The sequence below is a fragment of the Sciurus carolinensis genome, chromosome 11 (assembly GCF_902686445.1).
Source record: "Sciurus carolinensis chromosome 11, mSciCar1.2, whole genome shotgun sequence".
Taxonomy (NCBI): domain Eukaryota; kingdom Metazoa; phylum Chordata; class Mammalia; order Rodentia; family Sciuridae; genus Sciurus; species Sciurus carolinensis.
In genome coordinates, this window is record NC_062223.1 from 117,754,047 (window position 1) to 117,773,140 (window position 19,094).

The 19,094-nt window shown below is 38.2% G+C and overlaps 1 protein-coding gene and 1 non-coding gene across 6 annotated transcripts in view; one reads left to right on the top strand and one right to left on the bottom strand.

Moving 5' to 3' along the window:
• Kmt2a (lysine methyltransferase 2A) overlaps nucleotides 1-19,094 on the top strand; it is a 77,984-nt gene that overhangs the window by 20,545 nt on the left and 38,345 nt on the right. For 4 of the 5 annotated variants that reach the window (XM_047517376.1, XM_047517377.1, XM_047517378.1 and 1 more), the window contains 7 exons: nucleotides 7,108-7,177; nucleotides 10,608-13,258; nucleotides 14,528-14,705; nucleotides 15,892-16,126; nucleotides 17,638-17,702; nucleotides 18,170-18,547; nucleotides 18,971-19,044. In XM_047517376.1, coding sequence (XP_047373332.1) covers nucleotides 7,108-7,177; nucleotides 10,608-13,258; nucleotides 14,528-14,705; nucleotides 15,892-16,126; nucleotides 17,638-17,702; nucleotides 18,170-18,547; nucleotides 18,971-19,044 — 3,651 coding nt within the window. The remainder of the gene's footprint in view (nucleotides 1-7,107; nucleotides 7,178-10,607; nucleotides 13,259-14,527; nucleotides 14,706-15,891; nucleotides 16,127-17,637; nucleotides 17,703-18,169; nucleotides 18,548-18,970; nucleotides 19,045-19,094) is intronic. The other variant, XM_047517380.1, reaches the window with a different exon arrangement.
• Trnaa-cgc (transfer RNA alanine (anticodon CGC)) lies at nucleotides 2,030-2,104 on the bottom strand. Its single transcript has one exon. It is a non-coding gene; the product is annotated as a tRNA-Ala (tRNA).

The following is a 19,094-nucleotide window of genomic DNA, read 5'->3' on the forward strand; positions in this document are numbered from 1 at the left end:
TGCACCACACTCATCCCTACCCACCTAGTTTTATCAACCTTCAAAAGCTAGGTAAAGTTTTCACCCTATCTACAGTGGCTCTCCTGGCCCGTTTTCCTTGACCGAATTAGTTGCCTTTGTGCTCCCACATGCATTTCTCCAGCAGGTATCTTCCTCTACACACTATCCCATTAATTAACTTATCTGCAGTTGAAAGCAGAAGGAATTTTTTTTTCCCTTTTAGTTTGGGGAATTGAACCCAGGGGCACTCTATCAATGAGCTACATTCCCAGCCCTTTTTATTTATTTATTTTTTTTAGAATCTTGCTAAGTTGTTGAGGCTGGCTTTGAACTTGAAATCCTCCTGCCTCTGACTTCTGAGTCACTGGGATTATAGGCATGTGCCAGCTTGCCAGGCCAGAAGCTTTTATTTCTTGTCTTTGTCCATTACCCAGTAATGAACTCATATATTAGTGAATGGGTGAATGGATTGACTTCGTTTGTCTGCCAACCTAAGCATATTCTCCCTATGCATTTTTTGGGGAGGTACCAGGGATTGAACTCAGGCATTCAACCACTAAGCCACATCCCCAGCCCCCTTTTTCTTGTGTGTGTTTTATTTAGAGACAGGTTCTTACTGAGTTGCTTAGCACCTTGCTGTTGTGAGGTTGTCTTTAAACTCGCTATCCTCCTGCCTCAGCCTCCCGAACTGCTGGGATTACAGGCGTGCTTTATGGAGCCCTGCCTCCCTATGCATTTTTTTGAGGGTAAAAAAAATTTCTTTTCAATTGACAAGTGATAATTGTGTATATGTGGGGTACAGAGTGATGGTTTTGTTTTGTTTTGTTTTGTTTGTTTGCGGTGATGGGGATTGAACACAGGACCTTGTGCCTGTGAGGCAAGCACTTTAGCAACTGAGCTGTATCCCCAGCCCTAGAGTGATGTTTCCATCTAGAAAGATTCAGTCAAGCTAATGAACATACTTATTACCTCACCAGCTTGCTTGTTTTTGATGAGAACGTAAAAGTCTGCTTTTTTAGCAATTTAATTATTACTTAATACTCTTATTATTAAATTATTAACTCTAATCTACCACTAAAACTCATTCCTTTAGTCTTAATTGAAACTTTGTGTTCTTTAAGCAACATCTCCCCTTCTTCCCACTCTACTTTCCCCCAGCCTCTAATAAACACTTTTCTACTCTCTTTATATGAGAAGCTTTTTTAGATTCTACACATGTGATTGATTATACAGTATTTATCTTTCTGTGTCTGACTTATTTTACTTTGTGTAATGTATTCATTTCCATCCATGTTGTTGAGAATGGCAGAATTTCTTTCTTTTTAAAGGCTATATAGTATTCCAACGTATATGTAGACCATGTTTTCCTTATATAGTTATCCATTAATAGATACTTAAATTGCCCCCATATCTTGGCTATTGTGAATAGTGCCGGAAAGAACTTGGGAGAATAGATCTCTCTTCAGCATGCCAATTTCAATATCTTTGGGTATATACCCAGAAATAAGATTGCTGGATTATATAATTCTATTTTTGTTTTTTTTTGAGGAACCGCCATACTATTTTTAAATATGGCTGTATTAATTCTTGCATCCTAACCAACACTTGGTATCATTTGCCTTTTTGATAATAGCCATTCTAATAGGTGTAAAGTGATATCATTGTGAATCTAATTTTGTCCTATGCTTTTTTTTTTTTTCTTCCCAGTGCTGGGGACTGAACCCAGGGCCTTGTACTGCAAGGCAAGCACTCTACCAACTGAACTGTCTCCCCAGCCCCCCTACACATTCTTTAAGTGAGAATCATATTGTCGAATTTTTGGAAGTCTACTACAGTTCTGTTACCATAGGAAGTATTTTAATATTTTTTTAAACAGTATATTGCAGTTCCTTTATTTTCATTGTACAGACAGATTTATGTCAGATACAAGAGTACAAAAAGGGGTAGGGAAACTGTCTCTCTCCTCAAAGAGGGCATACTTTGAAAAGGAGACAAACGTGAACACATTTTTCTCTCTCTTTTTTTTTTTTTTTGATACTGGGGATTGAACCCAGGGCCTTGTGCTTGCGAGGCAAACACTCTACCAACTGAGCTATATCCCCAACCCCAAACGTGAACACATTTTTTAAAAAATTCCTTCCACTCATTAAACACTAGTCATTATGTGCATGTGTCTCTGAAATGCAACATCAAGAACTTGGTATTTTAGAGCATATAGCAGGAGACACAAGGGAACTGTGCCAACGGAAGTGATAGCTAACTGGAATCAATTCCCACAGGGGAGGTGTTACTCTTACTATAGCTGCCAAGACGTGCAGTTTGCCTCCTAGATGTTTCTTCAACTTTAGCTGTTCTTAGTCATTCTCTTCGTTCTCCTGTGGCCTGCTCATCTCATTGAACCATATTTGATGATGCCAATAATTAGAGCTCTTCAAAAAGAGAAATGAAAAATGAGTGCATTAGGAGCAATTTTTAAAAATATCTTTTTCGTTTTCAATGGCTCTTTTTAAAAATTTTAATTTAATTTATTTATATGTGGTGCTGAGTATTCAACCCAGGGCCTCGCACATGCCTGGCAAGCACTATACCACTGAACCACAACTCCAGCCCCCGATTAGGAGCAATTTTGGTACTGTCTCAGGTTATTGATGTTATTTTCAATTGATTTGTTGAAGTTAATTTTGTAATTGAAGGAATTTGAGCTTTTAGACTCTTGAGACTAAAGATTTTGGAGACAGAAGAATGCTAAGATACGGTCACTAAAGAGCATATTTGAGTTACCTACCATTTAATGAAGTGCTCTGAAGTGTAGAGGAGCCTCTTGAGAGAAGAGAAAGAAGGACACAAGGACATGAACAGGGTCACAGCAGGCCTTGTCCTTGAAGCCAGGGTTGGCCAAGCTTGAATTTTCAAAGTGTCTTTGGAAACTCCACCTAGCTCAGGAGGGAAGAACTTGAAGTGGGTGTTTTTTTCCCCTTTGACTATGGTAAAGTGTGAAGTACTTAAGGGAGGAACTGAAAACTATTTTAGCTGGGGATAGAGAGGAAGGAGCATTGAGGCCCATCTATTGAATTTTTTTTGTGGGGGTTACTGGGCATTGAACTCAGGGGCACTCAACCACTGAGCCACATCCCCAGCCCTAGTTTGTATTTTTATTTAGAGATAGGATCTCACCAAGTTGCTTAGCTCCTTGCCATTGCTGAGGCTGGCTTTGAACTCACCATCCTCTTGTCTCAGCCTCCTGAGCCAATGGGATTACAGACGTGCCCCACTGTGCTGGCCCATTTGTTGAATTTTTATCAGATCACTAACATCAATAGGAATTGTGTCACATCTAATCACTGCAGATGATATAATTTTCCAATTGCTAACTCTGGAGTGGTACTTAGTTACAATGGTGAGGAATAACGATATGTATACATCATGATCCTTTCAAAGAATTTTGAAATTTGTTGAGTGTTTCTCCATGAACCAAATAAGAGAAAAAATAAATTATTCCCAGATTTAAGCAAAATTTTTCTTCTAAAATATTAATTTATGGTATTTATTCTGTAGTGATTTTTTTTTTTTTTTTTTTTTGCAGAAGTAGGGATGGAACCCAGGGACACTCTACCATGTAACTACATCCCCAGCCCTTGTTATTTTTTAATTTTGTGACAGGATCTCACTAAGTTGCTCAGGCTAGTCTCGAACTTGCCATTTTCTTGTCTCAGCCTCCCAAGTTGCCAGAATTACAGACATGTACCACTGCGCCTGACTCTTTAATGGCAAATTAATGAGTTTGGTTTTTAAAAGAAAGACTGAAATAGTATACATACCACTTTGTTTTAGATACTACTAGGAAGCAAGAATCATGTCTTTTTCAACTTTGCATCTGGAACATATAGCCCTGGGATAAGGATGTAAATATTCTTTGAAAGAACAAGTAAATGAAATATTGCTTTGTTTGAAAAACTGTCCAGTAGTATATAATTCCTTGAAATGAAGAATTCCTTGTATTTTTCAAAAATGCTTTCAATATATTTTACATGTAAACATTATTATTTGTAATACTTATTTTGAGTTCAGTTGTGTACTTTAAAAATATATATATATATAGATTTAGTTATAGATGTACACAGTGCCTTTATTTAATTTATTTTTTTATGTGATGCTGAGGATCGAACCCAGGGCCTCACACAACCCCAACCCAGTTATGTACTTTTATAGAAGAAATAGTTCTACTGCTTCATCACAAATACAATGAGCCACTGAAGAATTCTGCTAGTAAAACAAAAATCCCAAAGATATTTATAAGTAAAGTGATATTTACTGGAAATTCTTAAATAATTGGTTACCCTGGAGTTATGGGTAGGAGTAATAAATTTTATGTGTAAGATTTTTATAATTAGATTTCATTTCGGAAGTAACATTAGGTAACTTAATTTACTGTCTTAATCATTGGAAGCTAAATATGAGCAATTTGGGGCTGGGGAGATAGCTCAGTCGGTAGAGTGCTTGCCTTGTAAGCATAAGTCCCTGGGTTCGATCCCCAGCACCCAAAAAAAAAAAAAAAAAAAAAAAAAAAAAATATATGAGCAATTTGTTGTGTCCAACACAGCAAGGATGTTTTTCTGTCTTTGGAGGTAAGAAAATGTTGGTCTGGTCTCCCCAAGAACATTATTGGAAGGAATAGGTTTCAGGGCTCTTGCCTATACTCTGTCTTGGAATGCTGTGCTCATCAAGAGGCCATGTCAAAAGGAAAAATAGGTGTGATGAATTGCTGTCTAGGCCCAGGTTCCAGGATTCCTTAGTCAAGTGTGGCATGTCTCCTGGACCCTCTTGTCTTCAGGGCTATCCAGGCTTATGATGACATAGTGCCAAACATGAACTTAATTGCAGCTCTCTCTCTCTCTCTCTCTCTTTTTTATGTATAGGTATTACTTTATTCCTTTGGCTAAGAAGCTAGTTTGAATCCTTTGGACTGTTACCTTGTTTGCATTCTCCAGGGACCCCACACGTTTAAAGTGGAGTCAGATGTGAAGCCTGTTGCTGATGGTAGTGCAGTGTGTGCAACAGGGAGGATTTATTTATCCAGATAAGATTCTTAGACTAATTAGGCTTTTCTGTGTTTTGTCTTCTTTTTTTGGTAATACTATAGCCTATAAGTATAAATCTGAAAAGTTATTGCAGGAATTTATTTGGGATTAATTTCCTAGGTTATGTCTTAATTTGTTTTAAATTAAGAGATAGGATTTTTTTTATTCACAAATAATGTTCACAATGAGTTTACTTTAAAATTTTTGAAGTAAAAATAATAATTTTATTTTTAAATTGATACAGGAAGTAACTATGTAGACAAGTCCTCTAGTATATTATTTCTTAAATTTAGGTTTGATACATTTTTAAGATTGTGATTTTTCAAATCTATTTTAAGAGAATTTTAGCTATTTCTTAAATACTCTTAATATTAGCAATCTCAGAGCAAAAACTTTTTTTTTTTTTTTGCGGTGCTGGGGATTGAACCCAGGGCCTTGTGCTTGCAAGGCAAGCACTCTACCAACTGAGCTATCTCCCCAGCCCGCAAAAACTTTTTTTAGAGTTTAATAAAAACTGTGTCTCAGCCAGGAAATGGGGTCTAGCTACTCAGGAGACTGAGGAAAAAGAACATTGCAAGTTCAAGGCCAGCCTGGGAAATTTAAGAAGACCCTGCCTCAAAATAAAAATGGGGGCTGGGGATGTAGCTTAGTTGGTAGAGTGCTTACCTTGCATGCACAAAGCCCTGGCTTCGATCCCCAGCACCACCAAAAAAAAAAAAAAGACTAGGGATGTAATTCAGTGGTAGTCAACCCCTGGGTTTAATCCCCAGTACTGTACAAACAAAACAAAACAAATTGCGTCTCAGCTACACAGTGTGCAGAGGCTTGTCCACAAATATTTGGTCCTCCAAAGTATTTAAATTTAAGAATTGAACCTGCTAATTTATCTAAAAGCTTGCATTTACTGTTTAATATGTTCCTGGTTGAAAAGTGGTTAAACTGATTAGCACCTATCTGACTCCAACTTTAAACTAACTGGGAAAGAACTAACTCTTCAACAGAAAATCCACCAGCTTAGCTCCTAAAAGGAAAATTTGGAGACTTTAATTGATGGAACTTAGTTTGGGATTTACCAAATAAATTGGAGGTTCAAATAAGTCTGTTCTTCGTTCCTTATTTTGATCTTGTTTTATGTGGATTTTGTCTCTAGAATCTGTCATTCTTTATCTAGACAAATATTCTTTATCTTTCTCTCTGGAAAGAACTTCTCTGAATCAGTGAATTTCTGTAATCAGTTTGTTTTAACAGAGAACTTGTTCCAAAAAGGTTAAATGAATCCTTAGTGGTTTTTTTTTTTTTAAGTTTTGTTATAAGTTGGAGGTAAGACATTTTTGCTTTTCTGTCTTTTCTAAGTAGATCTGAAAATAAGATATTTCCCTAAGTTATTAGCAAAAGAATTTTCACCCTGTATGTGGTCAATTTATGATCCCTTCTCAAATGCTGCTGCCCACCATTAAGTCTCTTATCACAGGGCATTTTAAAATGATGCCATAAAATGCATGTTGAGAATCTCTGGGTCTCAAATGTACATATAGATGTCAGTTCCTGAGTTAAGGAACTGACAATTATGGCACTTTCAGTCTCTATTAATATTTAGCAGACAGGAAATTATTGTATTATTTATGTTATTCCTTATGTGTCTATAGACTTAAATATTTGTTGAAAATCATTTGTTTTATTGGGGCTGTATATTTTTACCATTGTACTGATTTGCTTACCTGAATTAAAGTTGTCCTTTAATTGTTTTGGACTGTATCTATAGTTTGAAATTTAGGATTATCCCCTGTGTACTATGTATCAAAGATAAAGTTTCAGTGCATTACTACACAGTTCCTATTTGTCTGTAATGAAGCTATATGACTGGGCCCATGTATTTCAATAATAGTTATATTATAGCTTCCATTTGGATGACAATTAATATGTAGAGGATAATTTTCCAAATTCATGTTTCTCCTCTGGGTATTTCTTTGGGATATGTTCACATTTGTGTTTTTGCTTCTGATTTTAAAATAATTTTCCTTTGTTGTAGGATGAGCAGTTCTTAGGTTTTGGCTCAGATGAAGAAGTCAGAGTGCGAAGTCCCACAAGGTCTCCTTCAGGTATGGCCATTTAAGCTCACAGTGTCTTTTAAGTTTTGTTTGTTAGGATATTGAGGTTTCCTTTTGTCTTCTTTGAGTGTAAAGGATGATCTATAATCCTGGGGACAGGAAATGGCTTATGAGCTAGACTTTTTGGGTATGCTGCTCTGTCAGGTCACATTGGGTTCATTCTTTAGTTCATTCTTTAGTGTACTTCTCTCTGGGAGCTACTTGGGGAATGAGAGTAGGTTTTCACAGAATGATTGGGAAACCTGATATGTTTGAAGATAACCTACTAATTGCTTCCTCAATTATGCATTTCATATTATGTACTAGTATCTACATCTTTGGAATAATTTGACTATTATTTTTCACAAGTCAAATTTGGTCTATTGTTGTCAAAGAACCGAAAACAAAATTGGCACTATGCGAAACATTACCTGGTTCTTGAAAGACTGTATTAGAGAAAACATTGTAGTTAGCTCTTTTGCTTCTATGACTAAAAGACCTGACAAGAACAATTGTAGAGTAGGAAAGATTTATTTGGGGACTCATAGTTTCAGAGATCTGTTTATGAACAGCTGGGTTCATTCCTCAGGGCTTGAGGTGAGGCAGAACATCATGGCAGAAGAGTGGCAGAGGGAGGCACTTCAGATGATGAGGAAGCAGAGAGAAAGACTCCACTCACCATATGCAAAATGTGTACCCTGAAGGCACACCTTCAGTGACCTACCACCTCCAACCATACCCTACCCACCTTTAGTTACCACTCAATTAATCCCATCAGGGAATTAATTCACCGATTGGGTTAAGGTTCTCATAACCCAATCACTTGTCCTCTAAGCCTTTTTGCATTGTTTCTCATGTGAGCTTTTGGAGGACAGTCCACCTTCAAACCATAGCAGAAAATAAAAGCTATATGAGGTGTTTTCATTTATTTAGCAATATATGTCATTGTTCTCACCAACAAAATATCTAGAATAGATTAACATTCTAGACTTATAAGCAGTTTCCTAAGAGAAGATCCCCAATGTAAATAACATATTATGACTTGCATAATTCAATTCTATATATTAGAGGACTAAAGATTTCTTTGGAGGAGGGGTACCAGGGATTGAACTTAGGGACACTCGACCACTAAGCCACATCCCCAGCCCTGTTTTGTATTTTATTTAGAGAGAGGGTCTCACTGAGTTGTTTAGCACCTGGCTTTGCTGAGGCTGTCTTTGAACTTGGGATCCTCCTGTCTCAGCCTCCCAAGCCGCTGAGATTATAGACTAGTGTCACCGTGCCTGGTTAGGGCTAAAGATTTTTTGCTGGAACATATATACCCCCATCCCGCTGACTGACATTCTGACTTCTTATATGACTCTCTTGGATATTACGTGAATAGACAATCTATTTATATCTGAAATAGTTAACTGGTTTTGCTCTTTGTCACTGACTTAGTTTGTGATGTTTGCTGGCATTTGGGTCTCACTTAAAAGTCATCATATGTTATATCTCAATCTAATTCTAATATCCAAGTTGATGATTTTTCTTTACCCAAATGGTGTTGATATTGCCATTCTAGTTGGGAGGAGTTTGTCAATACTGCCTGAGTATCTGTGCCATTTAGACTATGGCAGTGGTCTCTTGAATATGTGTGTTGAATCCTTAAAACTTCATATAGGAAAAGGATTTTAGGGATCATCTGTTCTAACCCATCATTTACAGAGGACAAAAGGAGGCCAAGAAAATACATGATGAACATTTATTTATAACCAATGTGTGAGTTCTTTGGATATGTTGTGGACTAAGGAAATTCGCAGAGCTGGGACTCTCTCTGTTCTGCTTTATTTTATTTATTTACCAAGAAATTTTTTTAAAAGAAGGGTAGAAGAGGTTTTCTGAATTGATTAAGCTCTCCAAATAACCCTTTTTAAGTCTACCAAAATCAGGAATTTCTTAATGTACTTTTGGGTATGAATTTTTAATTCACAACTCTTTAATGATAGTTTCTTCTAAAGTTTTTTTCTTGATTGTCAGTTTACTTTGAATCATGTACTTTTTGGCCATATGGATAGCCTTCATTGTTTACAAAACAAAAAGTAGTTTCTCTGCTGTCTTCTTATCTGTTACATTTGTTGTAATTAGTATAAGTTGAGAATGGATTCACAAATCTTTATTAAGGGAAGTCTCATAAGTTAATTGATGAGGAATGAATTTATATTTAAAAAGCTCAACAATAAGACTTTTCTAATCTGTTAGAAAGTGACTTCACAGTAAAAATGTTCATAATGGCCTATCTCTCTATTCTTGTTCAGGGAAATTTTAGTCTCAGAAGAATGTTTTCCTGTAAAACACTGAGTGTTGGGAATGTAGCTCAGTGGTAGAGCACTCACCTAGCATGCACGAGGAACGCGGTTCCATCCCCAGTACCACAAAAATCAAACCAAACCAAACCTTTAACACACTGAGAAGTCAAGAGAAAAGATGTGATATCATAGGCAACTTTTAATACATTTTAAAATTAAGGTTTATGTAAGTATTTGAGAGTTCTGTTTCCTTAAATCTGTTGATAAGTAGCAAATCAACCTAGTTTATAAATTGGCAAATTCCCTTTATTAGAATAGAAGTAATTTGATTTAATAAATTGCTGATTCGTTCTTAACATCAGTAGTTCAAGAGCCACTAGATAGGAAAGTAGATTAGTGGACACATCATTATGTCACTTTACTGATTAGTTCACATATTACGGAGTTCAGTGACCTATTCTGAGATCTTTTATATATATATATTTAGATGTTGATAGACCTTTATTCATTTATTTATACGTGGTGCCTCACACATGCTAGGCAAGCTTTCTATTACTGAGCTACAACCCCAGCCCTATTCTGAGATCTTATGAATGATTTTTTCCTATTCCAATAAAACTTTCATAGTTTACTTTGATAAAACAGATTGAATATGTAGGATGCTGAGCTGCCCAGGAAACTTTTCCTCTAAAAGTTAGTATGTTGTTGATCGAAAAGCACCTTGTTCAAATTTATTCAAAGCCAAAATGCTGGTAAAAAGGTGGGATGATTTACTGGAAGCGTGTTTTTTAATGTTACTGTTAATGGCTAGAATAAGGTAGTATAGATTTTAAAAAAATTGTTTTTGAATTCAGAAAAGAACTTGCTCATCTGAAGTTGTAGAAAAATTAGTTTGCATTTGAAAACCTCTTATTATATTGATTTCTGTGTCAAAAAGTAATTAAATGTTCTTTCAGGTGGAATGTTATTTACTTGATTTTTTTGAGACAAATTTTTGGTGAAAAGAAACTAAGCATAATTAAGATGTTCTGTTGACTCAGTAGACCCAGTTGAGTTCAGTACAAAATGGCCTGTGCTAAATTATATTCAGCTTAGCTAAGACCTGAACTACACAGCTAAATATATGCTCTTCATTGTTTAATTTCTATACACAGTTAAAACTAGTCCTCGAAAACCTCGCGGGAGACCTAGAAGTGGCTCTGACCGAAATTCAGCTATCCTCTCAGACCCATCTGTGTTTTCCCCTCTAAATAAATCAGAGACCAAATCTGGAGATAAGATCAAGAAGAAAGATTCTAAAAGTATAGAAAAGAAGAGAGGAAGACCTCCCACATTCCCTGGAGTAAAAATCAAAATAACACATGGAAAGGACATTTCAGAGTTACCAAAGGGAAACAAAGAAGATACCCTGAAAAAAATTAAACGGACACCTTCTGCTACATTTCAGCAAGCCACAAAGATTAAAAAATTAAGAGCAGGTAAACTCTCTCCTCTCAAGTCTAAGTTTAAGACAGGGAAGCTTCAAATAGGAAGGAAAGGGGTGCAGATTGTACGACGGCGAGGACGGCCTCCATCAACAGAACGGATAAAGACCCCTTCGGGTCTCCTCATTAATTCTGAACTGGAAAAGCCCCAGAAGGTCCGGAAAGAGAAGGAAGGAACACCTCCACCCACGAAAGAAGATAAGACAGTTGTCAGACAAAGCCCTCGAAGGATTAAGCCAGTCAGGATTATTCCTTCTTCTAAAAGGACAGATGCAACAATTGCTAAGCAACTTTTGCAGAGGGCAAAAAAGGGGGCTCAAAAGAAAATTGAGAAAGAAGCAGCACAGCTGCAAGGAAGAAAGGTGAAGACACAGGTCAAAAACATCCGACAGTTCATCATGCCTGTTGTTAGTGCTATCTCCTCACGGATCATTAAAACCCCTCGGCGGTTTATAGAGGATGAGGATTATGACCCTCCCATTAAAATTGCCCGGCTAGAGTCTACACCGAATAGTAGATTCAGTGCCACATCCTGTGGATCTTCTGAAAAATCAAGTGCAGCTTCTCAGCACTCCTCTCAAATGTCTTCAGACTCCTCTCGATCTAGCAGCCCCAGTGTTACCTCCACAGATTCTCAGGCCTCTGAGGAGATTCAGGTACTTCCTGAAGAGCGGAGTGACACCCCTGAAGTTCATACTCCACTGCCTATTTCCCAGTCCCCAGAAAATGAGAGTAATGATCGGAGAAGCAGAAGGTATTCAGTGTCGGAGAGAAGTTTTGGATCTAGAACAACTAAAAAATTATCAACTCTGCAGAGTGCCCCCCCGCAGCAGACCTCCTCCTCTCCACCTCCACCTCTGCTTACTCCCCCTCCTCCACTGCAGCCAGCCTCCAGTATCTCTGACCACACGCCCTGGCTTATGCCTCCAACAATTCCCTTAGCATCACCATTTTTGCCTGCTTCTGCTGCTCCCATGCAAGGGAAGCGAAAATCTATTTTGCGAGAGCCAACGTTTAGGTGGACTTCTTTAAAGCATTCTAGGTCAGAGCCACAATACTTTTCCTCAGCAAAGTATGCCAAAGAAGGTCTGATTCGCAAACCAATATTTGATAATTTCCGACCCCCTCCACTAACTCCCGAGGATGTTGGCTTTGCATCTGGTTTTTCTACATCTGGTACTGCTGCTTCAGCCAGGTTGTTTTCACCACTCCATTCTGGAACAAGGTTTGATATGCACAAGAGGAGCCCTCTTCTGAGAGCTCCAAGATTTACTCCAAGTGAGGCACACTCAAGAATATTTGAGTCTGTAACCTTGCCTAGTAATCGAACTTCTGCTGGAACATCCTCTTCAGGAGTATCTAATAGAAAAAGGAAAAGGAAAGTGTTTAGTCCTATTCGATCTGAACCAAGATCTCCTTCTCACTCTATGAGGACAAGAAGCGGAAGGCTAAGTACTTCTGAGCTGTCACCTCTCACCCCCCCGTCTTCTGTCTCTTCCTCGTTAAGCATTTCTGTGAGTCCTCTTGCCACTAGTGCCTTAAACCCAACTTTTACTTTTCCTTCTCATTCCCTGACTCAGTCTGGGGAATCTCCAGAGAAAAATCAGAGACCAAGGAAGCCGACTAGTGCTCCAGCAGAGCCATTTTCATCAAGTAGTCCTACTCCTCTCTTCCCTTGGTTTACTCCAGGCTCTCAGACTGAGAGGGGGAGAAATAAAGACAAGGCCCCTGAGGAGCTGTCCAAAGATCGAGATGCTGACAAGAGTGTGGAGAAGGACAAGAGTAGAGAGAGAGACCGGGAGAGAGAAAAGGAGAATAAGCGGGAGTCAAGGAAAGAGAAAAGGAAAAAGGGATCAGAAATTCAGAGTAGTTCTGCTTTGTATCCTGTGGGTAGGGTTTCCAAAGAGAAGGTGGTTGGTGAAGATGTTGCCACTTCATCTTCTGCCAAAAAAGCAACAGGGCGGAAGAAGTCTTCATCACTTGATTCTGGGACTGATATTGCTTCTGTGACTCTTGGGGATACAACAGCTGTCAAAACCAAAATACTTATAAAGAAAGGGAGAGGAAATCTGGAAAAAAACAACTTGGACCTCGGCCCAACTGCCCCATCCCTGGAGAAGGAGAAAACCCTCTGCCTTTCTACTCCTTCATCTAGCACTGTTAAACATTCCACTTCCTCCATAGGCTCCATGTTGGCTCAGGCAGACAAGCTTCCAATGACTGACAAGAGGGTTGCCAGCCTCCTAAAAAAGGCCAAAGCCCAGCTCTGCAAGATCGAGAAGAGTAAGAGTCTTAAACAAACTGACCAGCCCAAAGCACAGGTACTCTTTTGCACCTTGCCTTTAAAACTATCAGTTTACTGAGCCCCTTCTATGGGCTAGATTTATTTAAGCTAAGTGTTTCAGTTGCATCCAACTATATGAAAAGTATGATGCGGGGTGGTGTTTGCAGTGATTTTTCACAGACTGGTAAGATTTTGATAATTAGAAAATGGGAAGGCATTAACATTCTAAGTGGAGGGAACAGTGTGGGTAGAGATGTAAAAGTGTAAAATAGTGGATACCTGGATTGGTACAGAGAAAGCGGTGAACTAAGTAGCTGAAAGATAGGGAGGAATCATAGTACGGAGATTGCTAAGTTGAGGTACAAGCTGTGGCTTAAATTTTGAAGGTACATGTTTATAGTCATGTTTTAATATCTGTGAAAGAATAGAAAACTGGAGAACATTCTCTTCTGTGTAGGGAATGATTAGAGCAATAGATAATAGATGTTTGTGAGATACAAATGAGAACCTTAGCCTTAAATCATGAAGCAGAAAAAATGTAGAATTCAGTTCATTAAGGTGACACCAAACAAATTTTTACCAAGTATAGCTATTTTTGTTATGTAGTTGATGTATCTTCATTTATTCTAACATACTGTGTTAGTTAAGATGGCCACAAACTTAGATTTTATTGTTGTTGTTGTAATTCCCCTTAGGGCCATATTTACACTTAAATTCTACCAATTAAGAGTTCAAGTAGGGGCTGGGGAGATAGCTCAGTCAGTAAGTGCTTGCCTTGCAAGCACAAGGCCCTTGGTTCGATCCCCAGCACCCAAAAAAAAAAAAAAAAGAGTTCAAGTAGTATTGGGACTTATTTCTGACACCATGTTGGATTTTTTGGATACTTATATTTGGAGGCATGGTCTTTCATACTTCCATTTATAGACTATTTCCCCCCACTTTTCTGTTGATCAAGGAAATATAAGAAATAATCTATAGTTAGAATAGCTCTGTTGCTACCAGATTGAACTTTTTCATAATATAGATTGGCAGCTTGAATTGTGAGGGGAGTTGTAAAGAATTAGTATAATTGGGAATGGAAGATTTCTATTTTTTGATGAGAGGCCTTTTTGCTGCCAATTTCTGAATGCAGCAATAGTTGATGTCTGTGTACTGATAGGGCTTATCAGCTGGGAATAATTAGTGGCATGTTTTGTTGATGGATCATAATGAAGTACTCAAGTATTCCTTGATTTTAAGATATACTTTAATTATATTTGCAATACATATGATCATCATTTTTTTTTTTGTCCTTCCTTGTGTTCAGGGTCAAGAAAGTGATTCATCAGAGACCTCTGTGCGAGGACCCCGGATTAAACATGTCTGCAGAAGAGCTGCTGTTGCCCTTGGCCGAAAACGAGCTGTTTTTCCTGATGACATGCCCACCCTGAGTGCCTTACCATGGGAAGAACGAGAAAAGATTTTGTCTTCCATGGGGAATGATGGTAGGTCAGAGGGGTTAGTGTTGGGATATAGGAAGTCTTTGGATTTGTTCACCAATCTTTCCAAGATGCCCAGTAGGTTGTTCATAAACTGGGTCTTTCAAAAACCAGATAAGTAGGACTGGGGATATAGCTCAGTTGGTAGAGTGCTTGCCTCGTAAACACAAAGCCCTGGGTTCAATCCCCAGTATTGCAAAAAACCCCAAAAAAAACCCTGGATAATTAGAGGGGATTAAATGTGTAAGGATTTTATTAGGGGAAATGCCTGAGAAAGAAAAGGGGGAAGTAGCTGGAAAGACTGGGAGAGCTGTCAGACTCTAATGCAAGAAGACAGGGAAGGGAGGTTGGGCAGAACCTTCTTAGATTGCCATGCAGTGTAAGAAGTTTGGCAAGACTGTCAGGGAGTCCTTGAACAAAGTTGGCTGTCAGAGGAGACTTGTGTCTCTCAGGAAGAAGCCTACCTTGATATCTTGATGCATCAGCTCACTCCCTGAGAACAACCATGTGGCCTCTTTTCATCACTGATTTCAGAGGGACCTTTGGTCAGTTATAACTCCCTGGAATTGGAGGTCTATGAGGCACATTCTCATAATTGCCATATAGTTCTAAAATGTTGGGTTGCAGCTCTTAACAAATTTAGACTTAGAGAATCTTTAGAAGTGTTCGATTCATATTCTTGATTCTAGGTTAGACTTTTGTATTTGGATTTTTGCTTTCATCAAGCTGCAAGGTACAGGTATTTTTAAACATTTAAATAATTACTTAGAACAAATTCTGAGTTCTATATATGAATATTTTTGCATGGTAGTGCATATTCCTGAAACTTGGAGGCTGAGGTAGGAGGATCATGAGTTCAAGGCCAGTCTGGACAACCTAGCAACCTAGCAAGTCACTCTCTGAAAATTTAAAAAAAATAATAGTAAAGAGTTAAAAAAATGGGGGGGTGGGAAAAGAAGGAGGTGGTGGGGAGAGGAGGACTGAGGCCTGAGGCTGTAGCTTAAGAGTAGAGTGCCACTGGGTACAGTCCCCACTACCCCCAAAAAAAATGTATTTCGTTTTTTTGGTTACCAGTTAAAGTGAGGTTTGAATCTATCAAATGATTCAAAGGGATTTTAAGGGTTTCACCCTCTACTCCCAAAAAGGAAATGGGGATACTCCCTTGGAACTAATGACACATTTCTTTTAACAGACAAGTCATCAATTGCTGGCTCAGAAGAGGCTGAACCTCTTGCTCCACCCATCAAACCAATTAAGCCTGTCACCAGAAACAAGGCACCTCAGGAACCTCCAGTAAAGAAAGGACGAAGATCAAGGCGGTGTGGGCAGTGTCCTGGCTGCCAGGTGCCTGAGGACTGTGGTGTTTGCACTAATTGCTTAGACAAGCCCAAGTTTGGTGGCCGCAATATAAAGAAGCAGTGCTGCAAGTAAGTGGGTCTTACTCCGCGGTATTGGCCTCCCAGTCATGAAGGTTGCTTATTTATCTCTGGTTTGTTGCAGAGATGCATTTTGAAACTGAAAGTGGTTGTGTTGAATCTCCTTGAGCTGTATGATTAGTTGCAGAGTTGAATTTTGTGATGTGTTTAGATTTGGGCTGTCCTTAAATAAGAAATTCCCTAAGAGAAGATTCTAGAATGATGGAAATGTTCTGTGTATGCTCAGTTCAGTATGGCACTCATTAGCCACATGGGCTATTGAGCACTTGGCTTGTGGTTAGGGTGACTGAGGAACTACATTTTAATTTCATTCCTTTTAAATTAATTTAAATATAAATAGCCACATGTGACTGGTGACTGCCATATTAGTGCAGCTCTGGAGGAGTTCTTCTTAAAAATTGACAAATTTAAGCATAATATTTACTGAGCCAATTGAAACCACTTTTATCTTTATGACATGCAGGAAACTTTGGAGATATCTTACCTAAATTTCTGTGCTCTCTGATTCTAAGAATACCCTATCTTTCCTCCCTTTTTCTGCCTTCTGTGATTATTTGTTGAAAATGAACCAGGAGAGTCCCATAGACAGAAATTTTTGTAATTGAGCATCTTACAAAGTACCTGACACAAATAGATATTTGCTGAATGAATGAATGACACGAAAGTAATTACTATAAAGCATAGTTGGAGGAAATACTCTGTCAGGGGATATAGTTTCTGTGCTTTGGTTTGGTCTGTCCTTAAGCAAGAATTTTGTCTTAGGCCATTTGGGGGAAAAAGTGAGTACATCCACATATTACAAAAAGGTACATGATAACAGGATATAATTGCACTGAAGGGTTGGAATAGACTATAGAATTTTAGACTTCATATTGAAGTTTGAGTTTCATTAAATTTATTTTATTTTTTTAAATTTTATTTATCTATTTTTTATTTTTACAAACTGTGTTTTGATTCATTATATACAAATGGGGTACAACTCTTCATTTCTATGGTTGTGCACGATGTAGATACACAGCGTTTGTGTAATCATACATGAACATAGGGTAATGATGTCTGTCTCATTCCACCATAAGGATGAAAGTTATCAAAGCCATGAGATATACCTATAGCATTACGATGACAGAAAAAGCACTTGGCTGATTTTTAGACCATTTTGGGTAAATATGAATATTAAATCTCAAAAAGGAGGCAGCACTCATTTGATTTCAAGAAATATTAATTCATCATTTTGTGTGGATGCTAGTTAGTATTAAGTTACAAGAAATTTGAGGCCCATTTCTAAAATAATTGGCATCTTTTAGATTCTAAAGGTGGGTAAAATTGCTTATCCGAGGATTTTAAAGGCTCATATTTAACTTGAGAAATGAGCAGTCCTTGTTTCAGCTGTCAGAATGAACTTGAATAAAGAGTCACTGATTTTTGCAGACAAATGATCACTTGTTTCAGTTGCTTCTCTTTTAAATGCAATTTATTTTATGGTTTATCCCTTGTTTTCCTAGGATGCGAAAATGTCAGAATCTGCAGTGGATGCCTTCCAAAGCCTACCTTCAGAAGCAAGCTAAAGGTAGTGTTGTGAAAAGGCCTTCCCCCCAGATCTCCCTCCTTTTATGTCATTGTTGTATACATTCAGCGTAAAGAAAATACTAGGGGTTTTTTTGTTGTTTGTTTTGTTTTTTCTTTTAAAGTTCTACTCTTTCCCGGGGAGTTGATGGTTGTTGAAGCTAGATGATAGGTATGTGGGGGTTCATTTGACTATTTGACTCTTCCCTATATTTGGGGGGGTATGTTTGACAATCCACAGTTAAAAAAAGAACTTTAAAAAAATTCATATAAAAATTATAATTCATCCCATTTCCTAGAGCAATAAAAATACAGCTACTTCACCTGATCAACTTGGCATTGTTTCTTGAGTCTTTCAATGCCAACTTTAGCTGCAGGAAACAGAACAAGATGATGTTACATTTCTATTCTTCTATTTTAACTAAAATTTTTCTCATATTTATAGATGATCTTGTTGTGTTGTTCTCCTAGCTGTGAAAAAGAAAGAGAAAAAGTCTAAGACCAGTGAAAAGAAAGAGAGCAAAGAGAGCACTGTTGTGAAAAGCTTGGTGGACTCTAGTCAGAAACCTCCCCCATCAGCACGTGAGGATCCTGCCCCAAAAAAGAGCACCAGTGAGCCTCCACCACGAAAACCAGTGGAGGAAAAGATTGAGGAAGGGAATGCCCCTGCACCTGGGCCTGAGCCCAAACAAGTCACCACTCCTGCTTCCAGGAAGTCCAGCAAGCAAGTCTCCCAGACAGCACCAGTCATCCCCCCTCAGCCACTTAGCACAGCACCACTGAGGAAAGAAGTTCCCAAGACCACTCCAAGTGAGCCCAAGAAAAAGCAGCCTCCACCACCAGAGTCAGGTAAGCAAGGAAGGCAGGAAGGAACGATGAACCATAGTGCCGTACAGTGTGCTTCCACTGGTGTCTGGAATAACATTTGGTTTTGGTTTTGTTTTTTGCGGTGCTGGGGATTGAACCCAGGGCCTTGTGCTTGACAGGCAAGCACTCCATGAACTGAGCTATATCCCAGCCCTGGAACAACATTTGGAAACCTAAAGTGTTTGAAGTATTCAGTTCTAGAAAATTAACTTTCTTTTTAACTATTATGTAATAACAAAGAAAGAAAAGCAAAAAAAATATATATATATATATATATATTTGCCTTAATTTCCTGTGTGATTCTTGGAGTTCTTTGTTTTTTTCTAATGCCCCTTTCTTCATAGACAGTTGAGCCTAAAGTATTCATTGTCAGCATTTGACCACACTCTATTTTCAATTCTTTAGGTCCAGAGCAAAGCAAACCGAAAAAAGTGGCTCCCCGCCCAAGTATCCCTGTAAAACAAAAACCAAAAGAAAAGGTGAGGAGAGATTTGTTTCTCTGCCATTTCTCAGAGATGTGTCCTGTTCT